The sequence below is a fragment of the Copadichromis virginalis genome, linkage group LG18, assembly GCF_057382275.1.
Source record: "Copadichromis virginalis isolate Kocher_CV1m ecotype Utaka linkage group LG18, C_Virginalis_male_GT1.1, whole genome shotgun sequence".
In the NCBI taxonomy this organism is placed as follows: Eukaryota; Metazoa; Chordata; class Actinopteri; order Cichliformes; family Cichlidae; genus Copadichromis; species Copadichromis virginalis.
Genome location: NC_140635.1, coordinates 32,630,386 through 32,655,349, shown reverse-complemented (window position 1 = coordinate 32,655,349; position 24,964 = coordinate 32,630,386). Strand labels below are relative to the sequence as shown.

At 41.3% G+C, this 24,964-nt stretch overlaps 1 protein-coding gene and 1 pseudogene across 4 annotated transcripts in view; one reads left to right on the top strand and one right to left on the bottom strand.

Moving 5' to 3' along the window:
• Positions 1-9,381, bottom strand: part of LOC146688325 (kinesin-associated protein 3-like) — a 19,961-nt gene extending 10,580 nt beyond the window's left edge. The window contains exons 1-14 of one of the 3 annotated variants that reach the window (XM_085438296.1): positions 9,231-9,381; positions 8,135-8,266; positions 7,703-7,860; positions 7,342-7,403; positions 7,030-7,171; positions 3,297-3,396; positions 3,087-3,211; positions 2,862-2,960; positions 2,535-2,713; positions 1,823-1,985; positions 761-861; positions 571-679; positions 353-465; positions 1-129 (exon numbers count right to left, since the gene is read on the bottom strand). The exon at positions 1-129 is cut by the window's left edge and continues 37 nt beyond it. In XM_085438296.1, the coding sequence (XP_085294422.1) occupies positions 1-129; positions 353-465; positions 571-679; positions 761-861; positions 1,823-1,985; positions 2,535-2,713; positions 2,862-2,960; positions 3,087-3,211; positions 3,297-3,396; positions 7,030-7,171; positions 7,342-7,403; positions 7,703-7,860; positions 8,135-8,266; positions 9,231-9,271 (1,653 nt within the window). In that variant the 5' untranslated portion in view covers positions 9,272-9,381. Of the gene's footprint in view, positions 130-352; positions 466-570; positions 680-760; positions 862-1,822; positions 1,986-2,534; positions 2,714-2,861; positions 2,961-3,086; positions 3,212-3,296; positions 3,397-7,029; positions 7,172-7,341; positions 7,404-7,702; positions 7,861-8,134; positions 8,267-8,514; positions 8,901-9,230 lie in introns of those variants that run through there. The other 2 variants (XM_085438297.1, XM_085438299.1) reach the window with 2 other exon arrangements.
• Positions 9,382-17,881: 8,500 nt separating this feature from the next.
• LOC146688324 (G2/M phase-specific E3 ubiquitin-protein ligase-like) lies at positions 17,882-22,596 on the top strand (annotated as a pseudogene). The gene is made up of 8 exons (XR_014916599.1): positions 17,882-17,977; positions 18,626-18,686; positions 18,876-18,950; positions 20,444-20,545; positions 20,663-20,931; positions 21,165-21,545; positions 21,748-21,819; positions 22,140-22,596. The product of XR_014916599.1 is annotated as a G2/M phase-specific E3 ubiquitin-protein ligase-like (transcript).
• Positions 22,597-24,964: the final 2,368 nt, after the last annotated feature.

The window sequence follows — 24,964 nt, the reverse complement described above, 5'->3', positions numbered from 1 at the left end:
ATACTCCTTCAGCACCAACTCCCAGTCCAGGTCAGGGATGGTGAGGTTGGCTAGAGTCCCCAGACACTCCAGAACCCAATCCTCTTCTTCCTCTTCTTTAATCTCCGCTGCCAGGTCACCAACATAGTCCTGACAAAGCAAGAAGAGAATTTACACAATTAAAAACAAACAATCAAAAAACAAAACAAACAAACAAAAAACAAAAACACCCCACCTCAACCATCCTGAAAACAAGGCTGATGTTTAGGTCAATACTGATCACAGCAATTTCCGTACACAATGATTATTAAATAATGACTGATAATAATGATAATTTTAGTTTGTAACGTTTTCTTTATTGCATATAACTCACTATGAACAGTGATTTGATTTGGCCATCATGTTGTGAGATGTTTCTGATCATCTTCATGAGGAGGCAGTCTTTCATCTTCAGAGCTCTTTTCATAAGCATCTTCAATCCATCTCCTAGGAATGGAGAGACACTCAGAATAATCTCTTCCAAAAGCCATACAGACATCTGGTACCTGTGATGGTGAGGCAATGGTCTAACTTGTGCAAAAAGTAAAATACCTTCACACATGAGTTGTGCATTCTTCTTGTTTGCAGCCAGGTTGATGCAGATGGAGATGAGCTCAGTTTCAATTTCCTCCTCACCATGCTCGTACAGCATTTGCATTAGCTACACACAAACACACAAAATTGTACCTAAGACTTTAGAACTCAGGCACTATGAGTGTTCAGCTCAGTGTACATTTTGTACCTGTGGTATGCAGTCAGTATAAACAAACATGCCCTTGAACCGGTCATCCATGCTGATGTGGTACAGGATACGCATTGCCATCTGTCTGTTGTTCTCATCCCCTGAAAACACACACAATAACGATGATACCATTACCATGTTACAGTTTTGCATAAAATGCCAAGGGTTCACAACAGCTACACTGCAAGGCTATTAACTATAAAAGCAAAACGCAGAGATAAATGCATTTCCCAAATCTGGGATATATAAAGAGCATCTTTCATCTGGTGCTAAGCTAGTGCAAGATTTAAACCAAGGTTTTTGTGTTCATTAAAGAAGTTCCCTAACTGAATTAAGTGGCAAGAAGTTGACTGAAGAGGCAGTTGAATCCAAAGAATCTCAAATATACAGTAGCTTTAAAAGCAGGCTGTAAACAGGACACAGTTTGAAGTAGGTGAGTTTAACCCTTTATTTTAAAGCTACCTGTGGCTTTTTTTTCTAGTTTGGTTGTCATTAATTTAGTTTTAAATTCCATTCCAATTATTCTTTTCTTTGTTCTACTCAAACAACAAGTGAATCTCTGTACCCTACTAATTCATTCCAACTTGTCAGAATTGCTTGAACTGAACTTTCTTTGGTCAACAGCAGATTCCTGCAGTCACCCGTAGTTTGAAGACGCAACTTGTCTGCACACACCTACCATTTACTTGCAAAGCTGCAGTGAAAGGTGGAAAAGGTGCAACCAAAAAGGGAAAAACAGAGATCATTTGATGGACTGAATGGAGACTGAACAGAGATCTCCCGGGCAACAATCTCCGTTTATCGTTTGGGTTGCATTTTTCAGTTTGATCACAGCTGAAGAGGAGATTTTCAACATAAGCATGAAGTGCTTTTATAACACCAGGAGAATGTGAACAATTTTTATTCAGGATGTAACAATCCACAGTGTTGATTGTGTGTCGACTTATCAGCAATACTTAAAAAGCTGTAAGCTACACGTTTGTTCCCAGCAGTCACTTTGCTAAAAGTACTGTGAATGGATCGCTATGTGCTGCATGCTATTAAACTAGCGTGCATCATTACCTAACAGGACAGTGAGTTTAGGTAACAGGCCAACTTCTACCATCTTGGCTCTAAGTCCAGAGTCAAAGGAGAGGTTGAGCAGCAAACGTAGAGTCAAGTTTAATAAGTCTTCATGTTTACAGGGAACCAGGCGAGCCAACCGCTCCACTGTATCCACCTCAGCCTACAAATCAGAGACAAACACAGATTATAGCAAATCTAATGATGGTAAATTCAGCAGAAAATAATTTATGCCACCGACAAGAGCTGAATGAACATCAAGGGCATCACAATAAACGAAAAAAGACAAATTCAGAAATCCAAAGCAAGGATTACTATTATTCTACTGTTTACCTACTTTCCAATATTAGAAGCTAATAGCTACATATTATGTGGAGCTTGTCAATAAGACACTACCATTTACAGCCCCCTCCCCAAAAAAAAAACCAACCTAACCTCTGCACTACAGAAGACTTACAATACTGGAAGACAACTGACTTACAGAATATTTCCCCACAATCATTACCAGAGGAAGAAGGAATAACAATGCAAAAACAATGCAAACCGGGTCCCCCCCCCCCCCTATTTTTAAACAAAGGATGTAGAATAAAAATAAATGAAGTTGACTTGGTTAACAACAGATCTCTGTAACATAAAAATGATCATCAGGACTGTTTCTCCTATGCTCCTGGCAAGCGTTATCGAATCTGAAAGTCTTGTTTCTACCACCCACCATGTCATTCTTATTCTCAAGAAAGATGGAGAGTTTTTTAAGGAAAGAAACCACCAGGACAAGCAGCTCCTCATCATCACGTTCAAGAACTTTGACCAACAAGCCAACAATGTTTTTATTCCTCATCTTCAGTTCTGTCCTCGTATCCTCAGCAAGGTTCAGCAAGAGGTAAAGAGACACTAAGAACCAGAGAAAAACAGGCCAGCAGAAGTGAGGAGGAGAAACAGAAAATTAGAGATGATATAGTAATTTCAGTTACATCTGATCAACAAAAGTTCTGAATGAGGAGATTAAAAAAACAAAAAAAAAAACAAAAACAAAGCCTACCTCTGAGCAGCTGTTCCTGCTTAGCCAAAAGGCCATGGTATTTTCTGAGAGCCTTGTCCTGGTCTCGTCTCAGGGAGCCATTCTCTGGTGCAGACTCACGTGCGCAAAAGAACATTAAGGAAAACATTATTTTTGCTGACTTAATGAGTACATTCTCATTAAGTCAGCAAAACTATAAAGGGAGAGAGCAGAAAAGTAAGCAAAAAACACCAATAAAAAGGATATAGGCCTTGTTTTTCTTGCGTAGCTCCTCACGCCATGCGTCGTATCTCTTCAATTCATGTTCGACCACACTCATACACAGGGCGCCTATTTTATAATGACTCACCACCCCGTGAAACTGGGAGAAACTGGAGGAGGAAAGGTAAGAGGATTAAACACAACAGTAAGAATAAATGTGATGGAAGTGAGCTGCTATGTAAGTGTGTGTGTTACCTGGAGAAGCAGAAGAATATATAAATGATGATGGTGGCTAGGTCTACACTCTGCTTCCAATCCTCCCTTAGTACTCTGGCCAAAGCACCAAGAGCTGTCTCTATTAGGAAAGACAAGGGAAGTTTTCACATCATAAGTACAGCAGATAACGGCACAATAATATATTGTGATATAACATGTGCCATCTAACAAATTTTCAGTTAGAAAAAGATACTTGGGGCAATAGAGAACCTATTGAGCCCATTTCCAGGAGCAGATTTTTGGTCTTTGAGTCTTAAAGTAGCTTTACATGTTTCGCAGTTCAAAATCCTTAATCCTTAGTCATATAGTCTGTGTAGCCCATAACTTTATTTTCTGTCTCATATTTGCCATTTTATGGGGTGCCTGTTAGCTCAGTGCGTTGAGCGGACGACCACATGCCATGCGGCTGAGAGCAGCTAGCCTGCGCCCACTTACAGTTTATCGTGGAATATCTAGGACAGACATTTCATTAAAATCCTGAATTGATTTTAAATATAAATTTATTTTGCCCATAACGCCAGAATCTCAGGTTAAACCTTACAAGATTTCAACAACCACCAAAGAGCTAAAACAGTAAATGGGAGCAGGTACACGGATTCTGCACAAAGACGTAAACACAAAGCGTGGACCCGCCGACGCATCACAATCAGTGAGATGTCGCCTTTCTCACCCAGCGGCACAGACACAGACACGGTCAGGGCTGAAAGCAGACAGCTCACTGATTCTGATGTTTCAGTGGGTCCATGCTTTGTGTTTACGTCCTTTTTGCACTAGAGTCTGAAGCTGCAGGTTTTATTTCTCTCCAAACAGAGAGACATATCTGTACCAGCCACTGGTACAGATGTGTGGACGACACCTGGGTCAAAATCAAGACACAAGAAGTGGAATCCTTCACTGCGCACATTAACGCTGTGGATAAAAACATCAAGTTCGCCAGGGAAGACACAAGGGACAACTGTTTGCCTTTCCTGGACTGCGCCGTGCACATTGAAGAGAACGGCAAACTCAACATCGAAGTTTACCGGAAGCCCACACACACGGACCAGTACCTCCTCTTTGACTCCCATCACCCTTTGGAACACAAACTTGGAGTAATTAGGACCCTACACCACCGGGCAGAACATGTTCCCTCTAAGCCTGAAGGAAAAAAGAAGGAACACACACATGTAAAGGAAGCACTCAAAACGTGCGGCTATCCTAAATGGGCGTTCTTAAAGTCAGCAAAGAGGCACAGAAAAGAAGACCAGACACCAGCGAGGGAGGATAAGAAGGACAGATGCAACAACATTGTCATCTCCTATGTAGCCGGTGTATCAGAGAAACTCAGGAGAGTTTTCTCCAAGCATGACATCCCAGTGTATTTCAGACCCAGCAACACGCTCAGACAGGAACTGGTTCACCCAAAAGACAAAACGCCAAAACACAAACTTAACAATGTGGTGTATGCTGTACAGTGCAGCGAGGAATGCTCAGACCTCTACATTGGAGAGACCAAACAGCCACTTCCCAAGCGCATGGCACAACACAGAAGAGCCACCTCCACAGGACAAGACTCAGCAGTCCATCTGCATCTTAAGGATAAAGGACACTCTTTCGAGGATGCCAATGTTCACATTTTGGACAGAGAGGACAGATGGTTTGAAAGAGGAGTGAAAGAAGCCATCTATGTCCACTGTGAGCGACCATCTTTGAACAGAGGCGGGGGTTTACGACACCAACTGTCTGCCATCTATAATCCAGTTTTGAGATCCCTTCCCAGACGCCTTAACGCCCACTCACATCCTGGGCCATCTGACCTCAGGAATTCGCATGTTAGATAAGGTGGGGCCAGGTTTCACAATGAACACACCCGAAACTCTGGCTGATTGGGACCCACACCCAGTTTCACACCTTGGCTCAGGCGATTAGAGGATCATCAGGGGGTCCTTTTGTCCCTCTGTGGGGGGTTACTCCCACTAGGTTTATATCTGGGACTCTCCACCATTTGACCTTAGAACTGAAGAAGCTTCTCGGATGAGAGGTGAAACGTCTTCAAGCAACTTAAAGAAGTCCAGACGCTTTTCTTTGCAAGCTCCTTTGACTACGATGACCTGGATGACTGAGAACCTTCACAGACATCTCCAAACAATATTGACTGAACCAGCAGCAAAAGAAGATCCAAACTACGCTTCACATAAACATCGTCATGAATTCCCTCTTACTTTACTGCATTATTCGCTCGCTTATTAGCCACCAGTCTGCAGAATATTTTTAAGGCCATCTGCTATAAAATCCCAGGCCAGGAAAATCGCCTTCATGTTTTTCTGTTTTATCCTCAGTTACTTTGACACAAAGGCATCTTCTGTGATGCTTACGCCTTCAATAAAGTCTCGAAAGTGTCAGCTTTCTTTTTACAAAAATAAAAACATGGATATGTACTGATACGTGATCAGAATTATAATATTTGAATCAAATCGAATCGATTTGGGACCTTGTGAATTGGAATCGAATAGATTCTAGAAATCAGTGACGATACCCAGACCTATTCCTGATGGTTAGGGACAAACGCAACTGCGTGGCAGGATGCTGTAAATGGACTAAACTTCAGTCAGGAAAACAACTGAGATAATCCATCCACAATACGAGGTTAGTCATTAATATACTGCTGCATGGCATAAAGCTTTAAAATGAACAGTGGTAATAAAAACCGAGAGTAGCTGAAGGTGATCACTGCCTTTTTTAGGGGCTTTTTCAGATTAAATAGAACAAGATACAAAACATTAAAACATGTTAAAAACACAACAGCCTTGATAAACGCAGAGTAGTTTTGACCCAGAAGTAGAGTTCATATGTCATCACTTAAAAATTGGATATCCCACCTGCTGTGAATGTTTTAATGCAGTACAGTTGTTATTATTATCATCACTTGTCACATCCTGTTTATGACAGTTAAAATTAATAACATTGATATAAGAAACTGAGCCAATTTTGCCATACCTGGTGCACGGGGAAAATTATCAATATGCTTTTTGTGACATTTTTGTTTGGTGGTGTTCTGTGTGATTTTCCTAATGTGAAATAAGTGCCATGGCTCCAAAAGGTTGGGAAACACAGGTTTAGAGTGACCCACTCTTTCACTAATGTTTGTAAAGCAGACTGCATGGCTAGGTGTTCGATTTTATACACTTATGGCAATGAGAATGAAAACACCTGAATTCAAAAGGGTAGCCCAATACTTTAGTCCACACAATATATCTAGCATCAAATACCATCATAACACAGATGTCAAAATGGAAGTATTCTAACAATAACCCAAAGAGACAACCTTCGAGTCGATACTGAGCACTGGTTAGGTTCAGTTATTTTGTAGTGCAGGAAAAAATGGAAAAATATGCTAAGAACTTGCTACTGCTCTGGAGAAAATGACAATTATATAGAGCACAAGTAAAGCATGCTGCCTTTAATTATTAGACAATTAGAGAATCAAATGTTCTTTCTGTATGCAGAAAAATATAGCTAAATAAAAATCAATCAAAAAAGGTAGTAAACAACGATGAGCTCTCAGGGTGCGTTTGTACCAATGATGTTACACTAACTTCATTAAATGGTTTGAGTCAAACCATATAAAATAGTTTTAAGAGATGACACACTTAAACTATCCAGGAATGTCAGGAAACTGCTGTAGGTACGACTCTGTTAACCATCAGAATTAAGATGGAGAATAAAAGTGTACCATTGTGCAGTAGCTCCTCCAGGTTATCAGGGTTACGGGCAAGCTGCAGGATGAGAGCTGAGCCTCTGATCTTCTCTGGAATCCCTTCATAGAGCAGTTCAATATACTCATCCACTCTAGTTATACTGGCCTCCTCATTTAACTACAAACACAAACAAACACACAAAGTTGTTGACTGATAACAAATGCATTCTTTCACCAGCCAAACTATTTAAACAACACATTTGAGCAACTTCGGGTTGTTGCTTTAATGAAGACAGAACATGTGCTTACTGCTGTGTGAGATCAAACTACAGTGGAACAAATGGTTACCTCTATGCCTTCAAATGGTGTCAATTCTTTGGGCTTGACTGTTCTTTTTCCTTTTTTTTCCACTGGTGACAAAACACACACATACATAAACAGCCAAAACAAAGCACATCAGCATTAATTCCAAACTTGAAACTTTAATTGCATTAGTTTACATTTTCTTTTATTAGCATCACAGTGCATACTTTAGGTCTGCCATTACACAACCTCCTTACATGTCTTAATATTTCTAGAATGTTTACAGTACATGCTGGACTAACAAGCTGCCAATCTACATGTGGGACTGAAGTTAGCCAAAGTTGGAATTGGACAGTAAAGATTTTGGGCTCCAGAGCACAGGTGCAATGACGGCGGTATGACTAACCGTTGCTCTCCACCGGGGATGATTTTCTGTTCTGCAAGTAGTACAGGAGCTGCTCCACCTGGGGCAGACGGGAAGCAGGGATCATCTTACACTCCTCCAGAACTTTCTTTGCCAAAGCTCCCACATCTGTACTAGGAGAAAGACTTTTCATGCGGATACTGGAGCATGAAAAAAAGAGCAGAAGAGAAAGCAGAAGCTAGCAGGTTTCATTAAATTCAAAATAAATATACTGATTGTAAAACTGTGGCCCAATAGCCTTTTTTTTCTGGCATAAATAACACATTTTTTTTTTACTTTTTTAATCCTTTCCACAGGCAGAATAGTCCTCTTTTCACACACCTAATGCAAAAGACACTGTCATGATGTCACCCACTAGTTTGTTTGTGAGGTCCTGTTGTGATGTAAAACCTAAAGACAGATGCGCTTACTTACATTTTTTGTCCCTCCTTGCGTTCTCCAAGCATATGTCCTCCACTCTCTCCAAGGATAGATGCCTCCACCTCATAGTGGACTACAAGGGCCTTCTGTGTGGGATGGACGTCCAAACCGCCCACAGTCACTTTGCTTTGAGCGATCAAGAACAGGCAGTACAAAATACAGTAAAGACATAAAACTCCAGTTATTTAATTTACATCATACCATATAATAACTGCATCGGACGCAAATCAGCTAGCAAGTTAATTTCACAACAAAATGACTTTAAATTTTACTACAGAAAATAGGTCGTTAATTGCCAAGCCAGTAAAATATCCGCCGCCCATAACAATAACACATAGGAAGACACGCCCAGACAATAGCATAATATTACTAACCGGCTAACAATAAAACACGATTCCACAGAGAGTTAAAGCATGACAAACACGAGCTAAACTCGGTGCAAATCCCTGATTGCAAATAAATTCAACACTACGTGCAATTAGCTAGCGATTATCCACCACAGTTTAGCACGGAAGCTTGCTAGCTATGTTAGCTCCAATTCAGATTTCCAATCCCCCTTCCTTCAGGTAGGGAAGGTTAAAAAATGTTTCCTTTTATTGGCGGATTTATAAGTCAGTGGAAAACGTAAAATCAGTCGTTATTTGTTTATAAGTTGTCATGCACAGTAGGCTCCTTTTAGAAATAATTGGGTAACTGTGCTAACGAAGGGGATGTGAATACAACCATGAAGGCTGATTTAAATGGTGAGAGATTTTAAGTGACCTTTCTGTCAACTGCATGTACGCCAAACTGACCGTTGTCGTTATTTATTTAAAACATAAACAATTATATGCTCGCATTCTGCACCGAGCAAGAAAACAGGAAATTTCCCAAATTGGAAAGGTAATTAAACATCGCACTATATAGAGAAATGCCATGGATCAGGGCAAGCTAATTAGCAAGAATTTCAATTTAAAAAACGCTTCCTCTTATCTTCTAAGTGTTGGTTAGACGTTCACAGTAAAGCTAACGTGATAGTATGGACACCATATATTACTTAAATTGGTGACCATATCTAGCAAACACATTACTCTTAGAATAATAAACTCACGTTATGACTGACCGTTTGAGATAACGTGCATCATCCTGCATCTTCCTCAGATTTAAACTTCAATATTTTTAATGAACGTAACAGTAGTGATGTGTCGAAGTGTGTCGGGTAATCTCGGGGGTGTTTTTGTGAAGCGCGTATCGAGGCTTGCTTTGATTACGTATGCAGTGACGTTCGTACCACGTGACTGATTCAGTAACTGGTAGTGATGGGAATTACGGATCTTTTTAGAGAACCGTATCTTTCGGCTCGACTCACTAAAAAGAGTCGTCTCTTTCGGCTCCCAACCGGATCTTCAGAATGTTTTGTTGCTTTAACTCTTTAAGACCTACTACAGAACCAAGTCTGCCAGAGCTTATATTATATTTTTACATGCTGTAGTGCCATTTTTGGGAGCATTTCAAGTTGCTATACATCAATACAACGATTATAGCCCAAATTTTAATAATATGTATGCATTAAGTGCATAGTAATTACATAAATTGTCACAAAGTGCAATAAACTATAAAAAAAATTGAAAATCTTTTTGTTTTTTTAACATATATTTCTAGTTAGAGAAATTTAAGAGGCTTGTCCCTCAAAACTGTAAATACAAAAAAGTTGTACAAAATAGTTTCCCACCACAGGAAATTTATTTTGAGTGTCTTCATAGTTTTATTTTTGAAATACACCAATTTGTATATACTGCAGGAAAAACGAAAATAAATATTATAATGCAAATTTGCAAAAAAAAAAACAGCATATGCATCAAAATTAACTATTTTCAGCGGTTCAATTTGACTTCTAAGCATCCCAGAAACGACACAGAAAGTCATAAAGTCAAACATAACTTTTAAAAACACCACTATAGGCTTACAAGGCACTGATGGTAAAAAAAAACTACATTTCCGCGAAAATGACGTCACTTCCGGTTTCGGGCAGGTAATGGCGGACATGTGATAGTTCGCGCTGACATCTATTCCAACGTACTTTAAATAACACTTTCAAAATTAATTGGGCTAAACATTTTCTTAAAAACCCTACCTCTATCTGGAACTTTATACCATATCATATTTTCTCTCGTTTTGGTGGCTTTAATTTTATTTTAAATTGTAATTACAATGTTGAGAAACTCCCTGTAAAGCTTTCATCCTTCCATAAGCAGGTCCTCTTAGCGTGGACCCTCATTTATAAACACAACTTCTCACCTCACAAATACCTTATCTGGAACAACAGAGATATTTTATATAAAAATAAATCACTTTTCCTGGAAACTTGGATCCAAAATGGGATCCTATTGGTGGCTCAGCTGGTTAGTAAAGAGGGACAACTACTTACATACGACGACTTTATTGCACTATATAATTTTCCAATCAGTGTTCAGGAATTCTCAATGGTGCTTGGTGCCATACCCTCAGGGACTTTAATGTTATATAAAAACACTGACAGCTCGATCTCTACCTCAGTCACTCTCTCTGATCCAGCTGAGTCACCAATAGGAAAAATCTGCTTTTCACAGGAACTTGGTAATAGCAATAAAAGAATACGTAGTTTATTCCAAGAAGATATCGTCTCTCTCCCATATATAATATCTTATTGGAACCGATTTGTTCCAGATATCAAGTGGAAGACAGTCTGGATGGTCCCCCATAAATATTTGATTGTAAATAAGGTAAAAGAAGTCTCATTTAAAATTCTACATAAATGTTATCCAGCCAGTCACTACATGGTAAAATTTAAAAGGGACATAAATACTAATTGTACTTTCTGTGGGGATCATCCAGAAACTGTGACACATCTTTTTTGGTACTGTTCTTTTACACAGAGATTCTGGAAGGAATTTAGCAGGTTTGTTATTGTCCATATTTTAAGGGAGTTTTCTTTACGATGGGAAAATGTTTTATTCTGTTTCTTTAAGTTCCTCAAGAAGTATGATAAATGTTTTTAAATGATAAATTTGTTAATACTTTTAGCTAAATTTTTTATCCATAAATGTAAGTTTACTAACAAAACACCATATTTCTGTCATTATTTTAAGGATGTGGAAATGTACATACAATCAATATCAGACTCCACCAACAAAAAGGCTCTCAAAACAATTTATGTATGTGAATTTTTGCGTGTATTCTTATAATTGTTACCTTTTTCTTTTACCCCTGGCTTTGTGTGTTCATGTTCTGTTGTTTTGTATACTTCATCTGTTCGTATGTTGTATACTCATTGTTTGTTAAATAAAGTTTATTTTAAAAAAAAGAAAGAAAAAAATCTATTCCAACGTAGGAAGTGTTATGAATAGCTGATCAGTTTGGCAAAGCGTGTTTCTGGAATATTATGTTTTTGTTGCTGCAAGCGCTTTTTATGCAATTTTGGCAAAGCAATATGTGGAAGGAAACCGGGACCTAGGGCAAGCTGATGGCATAGCATGTAAGTACAACTCCTCCGGTTTCATATGCCAAAAAAGTATTGCGCCAGCTTACGTGGTTGCAGTGCTACCGGAATTTAAAAATAGTTAGGGAAAACGGACCGCCTTTAAAGGGTTAATTAATGTATTATCAACAACAATATAAAATTATGCACAAAAGGAATTTCTAATGTAAAATAAACGTGGTTTTATTTATATATGTTTATATATAAATATATACGGTGGCCCCTAGAGACAAAGCACGTACAAACTCCAAAACACATACAAACTCCAAAAAGCACGTGCAAACTCCAAAGCACTTACAAACTCTGAAGCACGTACAAACTAAAACACATTGCTAGCGTTAACTGATCTTCGAAAACAGAGCTACCTAGATCACTTAAATTACACAATTGAAAGCATATGTGTATTGTTTGTGTATTTATACACAAGTGTAACCTGTGTGATTCTGCGTTGTGTCTGTTAAAAAAGGTAAAAGAAAGAAAGACCTCCAAGTAAATAATTTGCCCACTCCAGCTCCTCTCCCAAAGGGGAATTGTAGAAAAGGACTGGCATTTATTTTTACATTAAACATAAAGTATGCATTTACACGTAACATATTTGACATAAGATAAAACAAAAACAACAACATGAAATCCGACATACCTGATAAAAAAGGTAAAAGAAAGAAAGACCTCCAAGTACATAATTTGCCCACTCCTATGACCAAATACAAACAGTGGGGAAGAGGGTTAGCTCAACCCACCACAACTTCCAAGCTAGCAAGGTGTATATATTCATGTTAGCATTTATGGCGCCTGAAACACATTTAGGATACACACATACTACACACTTATAACATCTCACAAAAAACAGGCTTAATAATGACAATAATTGAACTAAAATCGCAATCAACATCAGTATGGAACGCCAGGACTGCCATAATGAATTAATTAAATACACCATTAAATAATTAATTAAATGTGTCAATAATTAATTAAAATTGAAATTAATTAATTAAATAAATAGTTATGACACATGTAATCAATTAATTATTGACACATTTAATTAATTATTTATGTATTTCACATTTTAATTAATTATTGACACATTTAATTAATTATTGACACATTTAATTAATTATTTAATGATATATTTATTTATTTCATTTCGGCCTGGCTCTCATCTTTTTTTTTGTGTCCCGTTTGGATCTTTAGCCATCAGAATTGTTGTCTTAAGGCCAAGAAAGATGCCAAGCGGATTTATTTTACCAAGTGGATCATCATGGCCTTGCCATATTGGTCCATTTGATTGACCTTTATTATAATTATGAATTTATTTTATTTACAGTTGCTACAAACGGGACAGACATGACTGGGGGATAGGACAGGGAGAAAGAATGAAAGAAAGAGAGGGAGAGAAAGAAAACCAAAGGGGAGAAGAGACGGTGAGAAGGGCGGGAAGAAAAAAAAACACCTGGGTCACCTGTATGGAGAAAAAAAAACAGAAGAGAAAGCAAACAACAAAGAGCAACATAATAAAAAAAAAACGGCACCATCACAATAAACTAGCTAGCAGTAGATATCAGTAGATACTAAATAATAAACGATATTGTGCAGCACGCAAGATAGACAGCGCACAATGTGCTTTGAGGCAGCAGCCAAGAAAGCTGTAGTCCACGTCTGTGAATACCCGTGTGTACACCTGTGTGCATACCTGTGTGGATCAGCATGCTTGCATTCCAAAGGTTTCTCCATGTAACGATCTGCTAGGGAGTGTGGGGAGCCACAGCCCCGTCCTCCAGGGTATGAAGCAGGTATGGAGGAGATCAAAACTCCAGACATCTAGAGGCCCCCAGAACACAAGAGACCAAGGAAGACCAACAGAGGGGCAGCCGCGCCACTGTCCCAGTAAGAGCTGAGGAGAGTCCCAGATGAGGGCTCACTCAGCAGCCGCGGAGCAGAAGCCAGGGGAGCTCCGCCGGCAGCCAGCCGTGCCTGAGTGACCGAGCCCCAGGCCGAGAGACGGGGGCACCCCACCCCCGAAGTGGCCCGAGCGAGCCCCAGGCTCCAGGCCCCGATAAGCGGCCGCCAAGGAGTGAGCCGGTGTGTACCCGGACGCCCACCCCCAGACACAAAGAACCACCAACGCACCGACGCCTGAGGGAGTCCGCCACTGGCAGGGGAAGTGGTGGTGGGTGGAGATAGGCCTCCAAACCTTGGAGGGCCTGAGATGTCCCCAGCGAGGTGGCGTCTGATACCCAACCTGACATATAGACACAGACATACAGGCACACACAGACACAAACATCCATTCCCACCCTCATGCTCTCATATGCACTTACTCCACACTCAACCAACGTGGAGACAGACATAAAGAGACGTTGTACACACGATCACACTCCCCAAGCGTACTCTACAAACCGGGTCTAGGTACCCTTGCCCCTGGAGGGGGGAACTGCACCCAGACCCAGGTGGTGTTACCCTTTTCCCTGGCTCTCATCTTGAAATAATTTTATCTGTCAGCCTCACCCATCAAACTCAGGGGGCGGGGTTAACGCTGCCCATGCAGCTTCTCTAACATTTGATTGGTTGCCGTGCAAAGTACGTCAAAACAGGTCGATCCTAGATAATCGATTGCTTGTGTAGGCTTGTGCAGCCAGGTATCCCAGAATGCAGATCAAATCACAGGCAGCAATGGTGGTGGTGTAGTTTTAAAATACCCCATTTTTCTGTCACCAACTACACTTTTAACAGTGTTTTAGCCGCGAATGTCGCGCCATACGTCTGGTCAGGTTGTCAACATAGAACATGTTTGCAAAAGTGCTCAGATGTTTTCAGAGATTTCACTAGCTCTGCTAACAATTAGCATGCAGAGTGCACCCAGGGGGTTACGTTAACCGGTTTGTTTACATATTCCACTCTCCGTGTTCCACATGTTGCATTCGCAGATTCTCATTTTCACCGAATGATCGTCTCTTTCCGCCTGGTCTTGTGTCTCTGTGCTTCTATAACATAAAGAACGAGCTGACATTTTTCTCACGAAACCAGCGATCAGCTCAACAGACCCTCAGTTTACCTGCATGCTGCATCCTCCTCATCTGTCAGCTGTTTAACACCTGCTGCTAATTCAAGAAACACGCCTACGTTACCTGGTGATAGTCACAGTTTAACTGGGCAACCGGTGCTCGATATAAAGCAATGTCAGCGCATTTTTCTGCACAAGATAATTAAATGTAGTGTTTTCCCCGAGCGCAGAGCTGCTGGAGCTTGTTTCCTTACAGAGCACTTTATAGGCGAACAGCTTCATCAGCGGCTGATGTCCAATCACCAGCACACAGCTTTCAAACCTCAGCTGAGTTTTAGCTCTCAGTGGTTAAACGCTGGACTTCATTCACTCAGGTTCTGTCTGTCGGGTCACGTTTACTTCGCTGTTTTATTTACAACTGAGCAAATCGGTTTGGCTGAGGTTAAAGTTACGTTTCATAACTGCATAGTTTCACAGACGTTTAATGGTTCACTGGCACATGTGTTAGACTGAACTATTCGCTTTTCTTTATCTGGTGTGTTTTGGATTTAACAGTGAATTTTGAGATTAAACTGACTTTTAAAATGTTTTTATACAAAGAGGAAAGAGAAGGCGCATTTCCACCGAGAGGAGCAGAGTTTGCAACAGCATGCTCATCATGAAGTCTGCAACCTGGACAGAAATATTATATCATCTGTTTTTTAATAGTTATTCAACTGTATTCTAAGCACCAGCTGTCTGTTAGAATGTGATTTTTTTCTCTCTCTGTTGGCAGAGGTATAAAAATGCGCAGGAAAATCTGACGTGCATGGCAAACTTCACCGACGATATTTAGGGAGGAATAAACACACATCAAACATAAATGAACCATTTGCCTGTCTCCATAATTGAGAGCATTTTCTCTTCTTATGTCAACACACTCTCTCTCTCTCTCTTTTTTTTTTTGCTTTTTCGGTCATAATAATAATAATAATGGATTGGATTTATATAGCGCTTTTCAAGGCACCCAAAGCGCTTTACAATGCCACTATTCATTCACTCTCACATTCACACACTGGTGGAGGCAAGCTACAGTTGTAGCCACAGCTGGTCATGTTATGTTTACCTGTCAAATGTTTGTTACAAACTATGAAACACATCGTGCAGACTTCTGGATGTTAGAAGAAAACTAATACTGCTCATGAAGGAGACTAAAGGCAGGAAGGTGTCCTTTAAAACTAAACATGTTAATAGGACCTCCCTATTTATATCATAGTTTATGATATAGCACAGGGCCGTGCAGAGAGGTTTAAAGGGGCGGGTGCTCAAAGTTAAAAAGGGGCATATTGAACCAGGCTGAATAACAACAACACACATTCATCAAGAATCTAATATGGGCAACACGGCAAAGCAAACGTAGCCGATGTTTTACCTGATGGGTACATGGTAAATGGCCTGCATTTGTATAGCGCTTTTCTAGTCCTTAAGGACCCCAAAGCGCTTTACACTACATTCAGTCATTCACCCATTCACACACACTGGCGATAGCAAGCTACATTGTAGCCACAGCTGCCCTGGGGCGCACTGACAGAGGCGAGGCTGACAGACACTGGCGCCACTGGGCCCTCTGACCACCACCAGTAGGCAAACATGGGGTTAGTATCTTGCCCAAGGATATTTGGCATGCAGCCAGGAGGCAGCCTGGGATCGAACCACCGACCTTCTGATTAGTGGCTGACCTGCTCTGACGTAGCTCTGAGCTACAGCCACAGTACAATGTTGCTGTTGAGGGGTTGCTGTGAATAGTGCTGGAGGGCAGGGCTGTGTTGATCTGAGACTGTAGACATTAAAAAGTCCATAGGAGAGATGGTAGCTGATTAAACAAGTATCATGAGATAATAACAAAATGCAAAGATTGGTGACAGCGCTTGGAACCATAAGGACACAAAAAACTGAGAAATAATTTAGGCTCTGCCTGTGATTCGCTCTTTGCTTCTCTTCTTCCTTCCATCCCATCATTTCATATATCACTCTCCACTTGCTGTCTATCTGAGAACAAGGCACAACTTGCTATTGCAATAAACTATAATTTAATTATCCACACCTAACAACTCCAGCACTTTATCTATAATAAAATGATGACAGAAAAATGTTATAGCCCTGCCTTTAGTAGCCTCACACAGCTCCTGCTGTTTCCTCCTCATGTGTTTCTTTGTTTCTGATCTAGCCAGTAAAAAGGCAACATAGACTTCTTTTGATCTCTGCTTGAAGCAGATGAATCAGCAGACACTGGTGCATAACATCTAGGGATTTCCATCTGGATAAGATCAGGAATCTCCTGTTCCCAGGCAAGCCATCTGTCACGAAGGCTGGGTGGCTGGATTGGGTCATCCCAGCCGAGCTGTTCCTTCCAAAGATCCTGTAACAGAATCTTGGCTTGTGTGGTGAATGGCACTATACTGTATAACCTAGACAATCGTACTGACAGGTGAGTGTTTTGTAGACATTCCTCAGTGTGTCGATGTCTGTATTTGAAGCGTGGTGGAGTTGGCGCAACAAAGCAGTGGTGTGGCATACCTCTGTATCCCATCAACAGTGACCCAGATGGTTGGTGTTGGAGTAGGTTTTAGAGCTTGCTGATCTTGCGTCGATTGAGTTACCTGCTTCTCGCTCACATAAGGCAGCATATCAATCTGCCAAAGATGCTCAACATTTCTGAAAGGCTCGCAGGTTGGCACTGTTGTTGTGAACAGGCACTGCTGCTCGGATGCAGGGGTCTGGTCAATGCTGGTAGGACCTTGGAGCAACCAACCAAGCTTGGTATAGACAGCAATGGGTCCCCCTGTTGGACCCAAATGAACTGGTTCTGTGGGTGTCAGGAGATGAGGCATGTCAGCGCCGATAAGCAGCAGAGGTTGAACATGGTCTACCAAAGGCAGAGGTAGTTTATAGTGACGCTGGAGAATCTTCACTGGATGCGAATGTTCTGAGAGACCAAGAGCATCAGCGGTGAATGCCTTGTGTATATGATACTTCTCCCCAGATTTGTCGGGGGAGGATACTTGGAAGGAAACTGAGGCACTGCGAAGCTACACTACCTCTTGGTGGACAGTCTGCACGGTAAGTGTCTCAGACTGAGGGGTTCAAGCGTTGAACAGCTTGTGGTAAAATGATGCTTCATTCTGAGCCATCATCTAGTATTGCAAGAGTCTCCAGTGTTCGGTCTCCATTGTACAGCAATACCTTTACAACCTTTGGCATAACAATGGGGGACCGGTTTGGCCTATCCAAGTGCACCGTTGTAGTCGGAGGAGTCATCATGAGCACACGCTTCTGGATCTGCTGGACCGCGGTCCTGACAGTACTGTGTGACGCGTCACACAGTACTGTCAGGTGCTACAGAGTGGTACTGGCCTATTCCAGACACTAACATTCCAGACACTCTGGATCCCCTGCAGTATGTCTACCAACCCAATAGGTCCCATCAGACACCATTGCTGCTGCCCTTCACTATTCCCTTTTCCATCTGGAAATTGTATATATACAATATATATATGTGTGTAAATTGCCCTGCAGGGGGTCTAGCAGCCTGGGAGCTTGAGGGTCCTGCGCAGTATCTTAGCTGTTCCTAGGACTGCACTGTTATGGACAGAGATCTCCGTAGTCGGTATCTGTAGCCAGTCTTGTCAATGATCTCATTGAGGGGGTCTAGGCCTATGCAGAACAGTAGTGGGGGCAGAGAATCTCCTTGGTAGATCCCGCACCTGATGGTGACTTGTGCTATGGGCTTGAAGTTGGCCTCTAGTATTGTCCACCACATCTCCACTGAGTTCCTGATGAAGGCTCTTAGGGTCCTTCATTTTTTAAATACAAGGATATGACATGTAATTCATCCGATCCTGGCTCTAGCGCTCCTTCCGACCTTGAGCGGTATTATCGTGTACTACATTGTCGCTTTTTGTTGTGTTTTTCTTTTCTTTTTCTTTTTCTTTTTTATTTCTTGACAAAGGGAATCAGGAATATATCTAGCTGGGTCACCACTATAGACAATCCGGCAGAGGAGGAGGAAGGTAAATCGAATTGAGTTTTTTCTTTTTTTAAATACACAGGATATGACGTAGTCATTCAACCGATCCATGCTATATTGCCCCTCCCGATCTGGAGTGGTATAACGTGTTGTAGAAAGGTTTGATCAATTCGCGCTTAAAAAAAGAATACATTCTCTGTTTTTTTTCTTTCACGCTTATGGTACCCAACAGAGGGAGTTGAAGCATCCCTAGCTCTCCCTCCTATTACACCCAAACCTTGCGGGCTGCACGTCAGGAGACTCGGAGGTAATTGACCGGGATGAACCGATCCTATAAATTTAAAAAAATTTGTTCAATTACATTTTTAAGATAATTTACATAAAACTGGATATGTCACAATCTGATGTTGTATTAATAAAGCTCTCTGCCTCGTTGAACGTATGAATCAGCCCTATAAATAAATTTAAAAAAGTGTAAACGATTCAAAGATAAGTGCAGCATCATTACCGGCAGGGGTGGCAGGAGAAGGAGGAGCAGCCTGCGGAGCATCAGCACTGAGGATCTCGGGTACAAAATCAAAACGAGGTTGTGACCCGTCACTATAACTTCTGTGTTTCCCAAAAACACTATGGCCATCCCCTCCCCCGAAAACTACTGGCGTCTGTCCAAAGCTTACTCACACGCGTCCATTCAGTGGTTGGAGTGGGAAGCTAAAATCCCTATTCCATACACGTTAAAGGCGGAAAGAGAGAAAAAAAATAGGCCCATACTTTGTAGACGGTTACTCGGAGAGAGAGGGAGAGAGGTGGGTCTGGGAGTTTCTGGGATGCTTTTATCACAGGTGTCCTAAGTGCCACAGGTCCAAGGAGATCTGCCCTCTGACTCCGGCCAGTAGTAAACTCACAGTAGCACAGGAACAGAGCGGGAGGGAAAGAGAGAGAAAGAGAGCCAGGGACAACAACAAGAGACAACATCGTCACATTAGAAAGGTATAGTAATCATCCACAATTATTTGTAGTTGCAGATGAGAAAGAATTCAGAAAGTTTACACATGCTGTGAATCCTATGTGTGCAATTCCAGGCAGGAAAACACTCTCCAAAAAATCATCCCAGGCTTATGTGAAAGAGAAAGTGCATCTTCTTTTATTTTTGCATATTTTAATTTATATTTTATTGTGTTGTGGCTTGTGGCTCTCTTTCTCTCTCTGCTTTGTCTCTAGGGGCCACCGTATATATAAACATTTATAAATAAAAACACGTTTTTTTTTTTAACATTAGTAATTCCTTTTGTGCATAATTTTATATTGTTGTTGATAATAAATTAATTAAAGCAACAAAACAACCTGAAGAGCTGGTTGGGAGCCGAAAGAGCCGGCTCTTTTTATTGAGTTGAGCCGAAAGAGATGGCTCTCTAAAAAAGAGCTGGAATTCCCATCACTACTACCAATGTGAGCTCCGGGAGAAATGCTTACTGCGTCCACACGGTCGTGATGAGGGAGCACGAATAGACCAAAATGAAAAATCAAACGAGGAGGTCAAAAAGTTCCTGCAGAGCTAAGACGCTCCCGAACCTCTGTCCCCTCGCTCTGCCCTTTACGGAGGCGAACTTGAGGCTGTGGTACAGCGCCTTGCCTGGAGAAAATGTGTAGGCCTGGTGTATCTGCCGCGAAGGCTCTTTTCCCCCATTCTACCGTACAAAACATCTCGAGGTAAATTGATCTTTACCCTCTGCCGCACTTTTTCTGAAATAATCACTTCATAATTAACTCTCATGGTATCTTTTTCTGGCGATTCTTCAGATGAGGACAATTTAAATCAAGCTATAATTGCGAGCTTGGAGAGTCCCCAAAGAGGGACAAAAGGACACCCTGATGATCCTCTACCTACTCACATGAGGCAAGGTGTGAAAACAAGTGTGGGTCACAATCAGCCAGGGTTTGGGGGGATACTCCCACTGGGTTTAAATCTGGGACTCTCCACCATTTGACCCTTAGAACTGAAGAAGCTTGTCGGATGAGAGGTGAAAACATCTTTAAGCAACTTAAAGAAGTCCAGACGCTTTTTTCCCCGCTCTGCTGTGTGGGAGGGAGCCTTGCGTGGTTTTCAAAGGATATCTTATGATCCCAACTTGATGATCAGTGTGAAAATCTCAGATGATATGGGGAAAAATGAGGAAGGGGTTGATTTAGGCGGGCCAAGGAGGGAAGACTATCAATGGACACCATTGCCAGGTCAGCCATGTTTGAGGGGAAAGAAAACTGCAAGAACTTGGCTCTTGACAGTACTGGTAATTACCTATTTTTCTAATATTAATAATAATAATAATAATAATGGATTGGATTTATATAGCGCTTTTCAAGGCACCCAAAGCGCTTTACGATACCACTATTCATTCACTCTCACATTCACACACTGGTGGAGGCAAGCTACAGTAATAGTGTAAACTTTTTAACTGATATTTATTTTTACAGGCAACATTACTGACAGTTTTGCTTTTCCCTTTATTCTGTTGCTTTGCAGCTCTCTGAGGGTACTGGTACTACATCTCTGGCAGAGCCATTGCAGTGAGCTTGGTACATGGTGGTCCACCACCTAACTTTCTGTCACCAACAGTATTTTCTTTTCTAGTTGGAAATTCAGCAAATCCACCCTGGAAGACATAGCTGATTCGGTACTCTTTGAAAAAGTCGAAGAGTTCCAAGTTGAAGAAGAATTGTCTCCCCATACGCTAATCAAGTCCAAAACCTCAGTTTCTGTCCATTGACTCGCTGTCTCCAGTTTCCCCCACCATGCTTTCTCGTTTGTCTTCTCCGGTGCAGTGTGAACATAGAGTAAGAGACAGGGATCTGCTGGTACATGACATTGTCATATTTCAGGTCATCCACAGGGTCCTATTCAAAGGTATTTGGGTATTCTGTGTTTTTCAGATTAATTAAAATAGTGATAGAAATCTTACCTATTAATCAAAATGGCCAGTTTAATAACCTAATACAATTCAAATTGCCAAATTGATTATATGCAGTTAACTTAGAAACCTGAAATTGCATAATTATTAACATTCATCTATTAACATTCATCATTTTCAACATTCATCTATCTCCAGAAGGAAGCAACAGAAGAGCTGCTGAGGAGATGGTTGTTACATTCTGGAGGGACTATCTTCAAGCTACAGAAGGTAATTGGCACTTTAGTGTACAATAAACAGATATAGCGATTTATAGTTCTGCATTTCTGAAAACTTTACTTTAAATAACATACTTGTATAACAATAACACCACAGCTTCTGCTGCTTCTTAATTACCCTCTTGGTTGTAGTAACATTTTTACATAGTTTTTGAAGCTGTTGAAGGATGAAAAGCGTGTTCTATAGTCATTACAATAACAGTCTTTCAAAGATTCTTGCTTTAGATTAATACTCACTGACAAATTATTCTGGCAAAATAATCTAATATGAAGTTACCTTATAACATTTATTTCCTTCTCTGTTTTATGCAGAAGAAGAAGGACATTCCAAGTTAGAGAAGCTATTGGCCTTTGCAACTGGAGCAACTGCGGTGCCACCTATTGGCTTTTCCCCAGCACCCTTGATTGAGTTCATTCATAGAGGAGATGACGACTTCTCTTCTACACCAATTTTCCCTCTTGCCAACACGTGTGTTAACTGCATTAGGCTGCCACTGCATGTTTCATACCAGTTGTTCAAGGAGATGTTTGATTTTGCCTTAGGTAACACTTACGTCTTTGGCAGGGTGTGAACACATTATGCTGTATGAGTTTGTGGTTTTATCTTTTGTATTGGTCTCTCTGCTGATTCAAAGTGAGCATTGAATATTAACTTTTTAAGGTTTTAATATTTCCAAATTTAGCTGCGTCAGTCAAATTGATGTTTTAAGACATCAATTTGACAAGAAGTGATTGTTCTTCAGGATTAAAATCCAATTGTTTAACAGCACTTCAGAAGTTTATTTACACTGTTGAGTATGAACATATAATCTTTGTCTCACTTTAGTCTTTTCATGTGCATGTGCATCTGTCTTTGATATGGTTGTCTTTCTGTCTGTTTATTCTTCTGCCTGTCTCAGTTTCTGTTTGATTGACAACAGAGCTGTCATTTTATCCTATTGATTGATTGATAATACTTTATTCATCCCGAGGGAAATTGAGTTAAGGCTGCCAGCCGTGCCAGCGCCATCTTACCCTTCCGACCATACATACATTACGCAAAACATCACATGGGCAAGACAGGTCAGAGAGGTATAACAATGGAAAATGCACCACACGAGGAAAGATAAGGAGAAAAAAAAACACCTCTGCACATAGCACATGAAAAACTCTTAATACACCAAAGAAACACATGACAAGCAACAGGGGTGGGTAAAGGGTGCAGCATCGGAAGGGAATAAGCATCGAAGGCATTTGGAAAGGGAGGGGGGATGAGTGTGTGCATATCAGTGTATATGTATGTGTGTGCGTGTCCAGAGTTCAGCTGAGACAGTGTCCTTCGCCCTGCTAGGCTAAGTAAACAGTCTTCCAGCCAACCCAGGTGGCCTTGCATGGAATGTGAAGGAACAGACTAAACACAGTCGTTATCAGGGTGTTGTTGTTCAGCTCCAGCCTTGAGACCGCAGCTGGTGCCAAAGGGGGTATCCGCATGAAGTGATGGTGGTTTTTACTTTAGTGCGAACAGCTCATATGAATTTCAAAGCAGTTCTACAGTCCAACACTGGTATCGCAATCTCCCTTTGGAGAGCCGCGAGCTTCGGCATACTCGCACTCTGTGATGTTGTCATTTCTTGTGCTCAAGGAGCCGATTTCTGAGAACTCACGGCAGTGTGCCTCCCCGAGATGTCATCCAATTTGCGCCCAGAGATGTTATTCTGAGCTAGCCCTTCCGTGATGTATCCAGTCTGCAGTCAGAGATCTTATTCTGAGTATTCACAGCAGCCGTAGCCTCTCCAAGATCTTATCCTGACTCAGTGAGCCCATTTTGAGAAACTCACACCTCTCCCATCATTCCAATCCCAGCGGGCAGCCTTGTGGGGATTTGAACAGCCGGTTCTGCTTTCTTAATTCTTCGATAAGTCAGGGCCAAGCCAGCTCCGATCAGCCAGATCCCTGTTACCATGGTTAGATATCTTCAGCACTCAGGCTCACCCAAGCCCAAACTTCTCGTTGAGAAAGGGGTGTCAATTGCATTTAGGGACCAGTTGATCCAATCCATAATTCCTCTTTTAGGTTTTAGAGAACAGACTGTGAGAATGTTCCAGGGAAAAGTAATACAAAAAACACAAGAGGAGGAGAGGAGAAAAGTGTGAATGCCTTCGTCAAGAGCAAGAGCAAGGAAATGCTTAAAGAAAATGCTTTCAATATTTTGTTATTTTTGATCAGATATGTGTTCTGAAATGTTTTTTTTGTTTTTAAAATTTTTTTGCAAAATATTTGATTCAATGTAGAAGGTGTAATAGTGAACATCTATTTCATGATTTCCATCATTTTCTAAAGGATTCTGTCATGGTCCCTGTGCCTGTTTGGCTGGCTCAGTGTGGCTACAAGTGTTTTTGAGCTAAGATTTTAAAGTTATTCACATAATGAAAACCTATACTTTGTTTCGGGCGAGTTGCCCATTCAAATGCATGTAATCGTAAGAAACGCACTGTCTTGACGAAATAAAGCGTTTTTGTACAACTTCATATAAATAGCTGTAACTTTTGATAGAAGACTCTGTTAGTGTTAGGGGTTCCGAAAGAGACTCAGGCGCAGGCCAGGGTTTTCCTTTAAGCGAAGGACAGTGCGTTTATTTACAGTGAACACATACACCAAGTGGCTATATACAACGTGCAGGGGAAACGGGTCCGGGTCGCCAGGGTCCGTGGGAAACAGGGTTGGGAGAAGGGTGTTCCACACTTCCTGTACAAAAAGTTCCCCCTTCAATCACTCCTCTCCGCATCGGGTTCCAAAAACGACCTACACAAAAAACGTCAGGTTAGCAGGATAATAATAAGAAATTCTCAAGGTGAAGGTTAGCCGAAACACAAGTCTAACTGACACTGATAGCTCAACGATCCAGCGAAGACTAGTGCAGACTCGCCATCTAAGTAGTGCAGTAATCAGCTGGGATCAGCGGCCGGTGTGGTGATGAGCAGGTGTGTGGGCCAGCAGCGGGAGCCCGCAGTGAGCATCGCCGTGGCGAGAGAGAGAGAGAGAGAGTGAGAGAGAGAGGGTGAGAGAGCAAACAAACCACAAACATATTGCCCAATAGAGGATTGACCAGCAGGGCACAGGGACCATGACAGTACCCCCCCCTCAACGGGAGCCCCCCG